The sequence below is a fragment of the Equus przewalskii genome, chromosome 22 (genome assembly GCF_037783145.1).
Source record: "Equus przewalskii isolate Varuska chromosome 22, EquPr2, whole genome shotgun sequence".
Lineage (NCBI taxonomy): Eukaryota > Metazoa > Chordata > Mammalia > Perissodactyla > Equidae > Equus > Equus przewalskii.
In genome coordinates this window covers 27,064,635-27,068,569 of record NC_091852.1, presented here as the reverse complement: position 1 = coordinate 27,068,569, position 3,935 = coordinate 27,064,635, and the positions used below count along the sequence as shown (strand labels likewise).

The window sequence follows — 3,935 nt, the reverse complement described above, 5'->3', positions numbered from 1 at the left end:
AGCGGCCCTTAGGCTGCTTCCGGCGCAGTGCGCCGGCGCTCTGCTTTCCTGCCGCGTGTTTTACGTCAGCTCAATCCCAAAACTCTTACGGGGGAAGCCGAGTTCCCGAACATGGGTTCTTTCGGGTCTAAGCTTTTTGAGCCGGTCAAGGTCGCTGCACCTCCCGAGGTCTCCTCCCCCGCCGAGCCCGCGCCCCTCGCTGCACCCGGAGCGCCGACTTCTCCAGAACAAGCCCCCGTATTTAATAATTGCTGGAGCTGTCGCGTACTCTCCGGGTCGGGGCTGATAGGGGCGGGCGGGTATGTGTACTGGGTGGCGCGGAAGCCCATGAAGCTGGGATACCCCCCGGGTCCAGGGACTATCACGCAGATGGTCATCGGCATCAGTGAGAGTTGGGGCACAGTCCTTGGGCGGCGGGGGCAGAGGGGGAAGCGGGGCGCTCTGGTTGGTCACGTGGCGGGAGGCACCCCAAACGAGATGCAGGGGCGGGGAGAGGAGGTTGGGACGCTTTCTCTTTTAAAAATCTCGCACTGTTTCTTGAGAACCTTTATTAGCCTCAGTCTTTTAAATTTTACCAGTAGCTGTTAGTTATAGGTATGATTATAGTAGTATCATTTTACTGCTGAACAAACTAAGGCATAGAAGTAAGAAGTATTCGTGTTCAAGGTCCGACACCGAGTGTGACACAGCTGGCTTTTTATCTCAGGTTTATCTGGCACCAAAGCCCATGCTTTTTCTCCAGATCCTGGAGAAAGCCTGCGGGAGGGCGCTTAACGTTGGTTTAAGAAGCTGTCCTTTGAAGTCAGATGGTAGATGTGGGTTCAAAGCCCACATGCTAGGTGTACCACTGGGTAGTGTGGCCCACACCCTTATCTGTAACGGTGGTGAGGGAGTGTCAAGATATCTTCCAGTAAAATGTAGTCATTCCTTTAGCTCTTCAGATCAACTGAGTGAATAGAGTTTTAAGTTTTAGGTCTCTTATCTTCTTAATTAGATTGCCCACATCACTTCCCTTTAAGTCCCTTTCTTGCTTGGGAAGGTAATAGGATTCTTTTTCCTCCACTTTTTTTTTTCCTTTTTCTGAACTTCACAGCTTGTACAGATACAGGTCACAGCTTCTGAGCTTCACTCTTCTATAGATATAGGTCATGGGTTGCTTAACAGTGGGGATACCATCCGAGAAATGCACTGTTAGGTGATTTTGTCATTGTATGAACACCATAAGATGTACTTAGACAAACCTAGGTGAGATAGCCTACTAAACAGTTAAGCTATGTGGTACTAAGCTTATGGGACCACCCTTGGGATATTCTGTCCATCGTACCAACTTCATTGTGTAGCCTGACTTTATTGGTAATGTATCTTCTAGGAGAGTTGTGAGGGTTAAATGAGATGGCATATACCAAAGCACCCGGTAAACTAAAGTGCAACGTACATGCAAGGTACTGTTGTTTTTTTTCCTAGGCATTGCTTGTTGGGGTGTGATCATCCTGTCAGACCCCAAGGGGAAGGCTATCCGTGCTGCTTGAAAGTACCACCAGTGAATTTGTCATCGTCTGTCCCTGTCCGCGTGACACACAGAGCAAGCATGGGGCTTATGGACATTCTGGACAGATATATCGACGTTGATAGACTTCAGTGCTGTGGATCCTACAAGATTGAAAAGACAAACATGAGTTGTCATTCTTTGGCCATGAGGGTTTGTAGCTGTCTTCTCAGGCTCCACAGGGATCAATAAATCCCTCAGAGAACAAAGCAGGTTCTGTGTCTTATGTGGGGTAGGAGGATATAATTAAAAAAAACCAAACACGAAAAACCAGAAGAAATGATAAACCAAGTGGGAAAATGAACTAAACTGTTGTTTTAAATAGTTCTTTTTACTTCTCCTGTGATTAGATCGACACCTATTATCAACCTAACCCTGGATAGGCATCATGCGATATGCAGGACTACATAAAACTTGGTGTACTGCTCATACTTCCCAAGGCGTTGTCAAATCCATCGCCTTCTGAGAGTTTCACAGCTACTTGGAGGTGGTTATTTTATTTGTGGTAAGTGAACCTTAAAAAAGAGGCCTAGTGATTTGCCCAGGGTCATTCAAAGGGTCAGTGATGGAGCTGGGACTTGTTCTTGCTGAGTTGTGCTTGTTCCAGTCTTTCAGAACTAGGATGGTTCCAAAGAGGCAAGAATTACCTTTATGAAACAATTAGATAATCATGAAAATCAGCGTACAAGAAAAAATTTAAGTGCCAAAATATTTGGGAGAAATTTACAACCTTTTGTAATTAAAAAAGTTGGTTCTTTTTCCACAAGCACTGGAAATTTGTCTATGATGAAGATGTTTTTAAGATAAGAACTTAAAATTAGTTCATTTCTAAGAGAAATCTGTACTTCCTTCCAGTTCTTTTTTCTTTCTGATACACCATGGCTTCTCTATAAAGTTATATGTAGCTGTTTTTAAGAGCAGAAAGATACTCTGAAATTCAGCTGCCAATCACTGTGTGAATTTTGAATGATATGTTCAGCAGGCACCTTTAGGACTGTTACTTTTTCTAGTATTAAGTAGAAGTGCCTAAGTCTGTTAAGCCTTACAAATAACAAGTAAGATTTGCATTGTCTACACTAGAGTTCCTGGGATGGGTAGTGATGTATATTTATATATCTATGCAATTGAGAAGGAAGACATTTCAACGTAAAGTAGACAACAAGGTATTATTTATGTGAAATGTACAATTCAGTTATATAATGTTAACGAATATAGAAGTTTGAAATTGGAAGGGACCATGGAGGATCCAAAGCAAGGTGCCTCGTTGAGGGCCCGTGATGCGTGATCACAGATCCCTTAAAATATCAATGAAGATAAGTTACTTCCTACTTTAAAAGGCAAGCCATTCTATTGATAGTTGGCTGGAGTCTGAACATTTTCTTAGGTTAAACCAAAAGTTCGTAGGACTAACTTGTTGGTCTTGGCTTGACTTACTGAGTAAGTAGAGTAACTCTTGAACTTTAAGTGTTATACTATTTTAACATCTTTCTCAGATTTTGTTCTACTATGAATCTGTAAGCAAATGAGAGCTTTTTCCAAATAAACTTGCCTGTTCACCAGATACAGTGCCAAAGTATGTTTGGTTCTTCCCAACTTGGGGCCATGTAGCTAGGTGTGAGCAGAGTATTTTTCTATCAAGTCTGTAGGTAGTTAAGCAGGAATAACCCCCTCGCCCCGCCCCCCCCAAAATAGGTTACTTACACGTTGTTTTTTTCTTTTGAACTGTATTCCAAACTTTGCTTTGATTTCTGCCAGTGCTAAGTTAGAGATATTTGTTTTAGAGATGAGTCTGATCTTCAGAGGAGAAAGACATCCTCTTAGTCCTGCGATTCAAGACGTACACTTAGTGCCCTTATTGTCTTCCCTTTTGGGGGGATGAAGTGGGGTGAACAGGATAAACAAGCTCAAGAATCAATGAATTATTACTCAGTAATGTAAGAACACCAGCTTAAATGTGATTTATGGGCTTTAGAATCTCTACCATATGCAAATGAGTGTTTATAAAGGCTCATAATTAGCAAAGAAGGAAAGAAGAATGTACAAAAGTGGGTAATTTAAAATGCACTTACAGTTTTCCTTGAAACAAACCAAAATGTGAGCATACATTTGAACACTGATGTTTTTCATGGTGTCCGGGATACCTATTAGCTCAACTTTTACATAGTGAGCATAAACTTGGGTATCTCAAGATGATCAAGAAATCATTACACCCTCTCTTTTTCCTTTTGTGTATTGCATTGACTGGTCTGGAATCTTGTGACTAGCTAACAATATGTCTGAACATATTAAAGGTCCCATATATAGACTGATCCTCAGGATCTTGCTGTGTGTTTAGGAAGAGGTGAGAAGTCTCTTTTTCCCTAGGCCGATTGCGGAGACAGCTGTTGCT

The 3,935-nt window shown here is 42.4% G+C and overlaps 1 protein-coding gene across 1 annotated transcript; it reads left to right on the top strand.

The window, feature by feature from the left end:
• Positions 1 to 30: 30 nt before the first annotated feature.
• DMAC1 (distal membrane arm assembly component 1) lies at positions 31 to 3,107 on the top strand. Its single transcript, XM_070590882.1, has 2 exons — positions 31 to 385; positions 1,465 to 3,107. Exons 1-2 carry the CDS (start codon positions 112 to 114, stop codon positions 1,527 to 1,529), a joined length of 339 nt encoding a protein of 112 aa, XP_070446983.1. The 5' UTR covers positions 31 to 111; the 3' UTR covers positions 1,530 to 3,107.
• The last annotated feature ends 828 nt before the right edge of the window (positions 3,108 to 3,935 follow it).

Coding starts and splice junctions, on each gene's coding strand:
- DMAC1 (XM_070590882.1), top strand. CDS start 112: ATGGGTTCTTTCGGGTCTAAGCTTTTTGAGCCGGTCAAGGTCGCTGCA. Junction 386..1,464: donor GCAGATGGTCATCGGCATCA/GTGAGAGTTGGG, acceptor TTTTTTTCCTAG/GCATTGCTTGTTGGGGTGTG.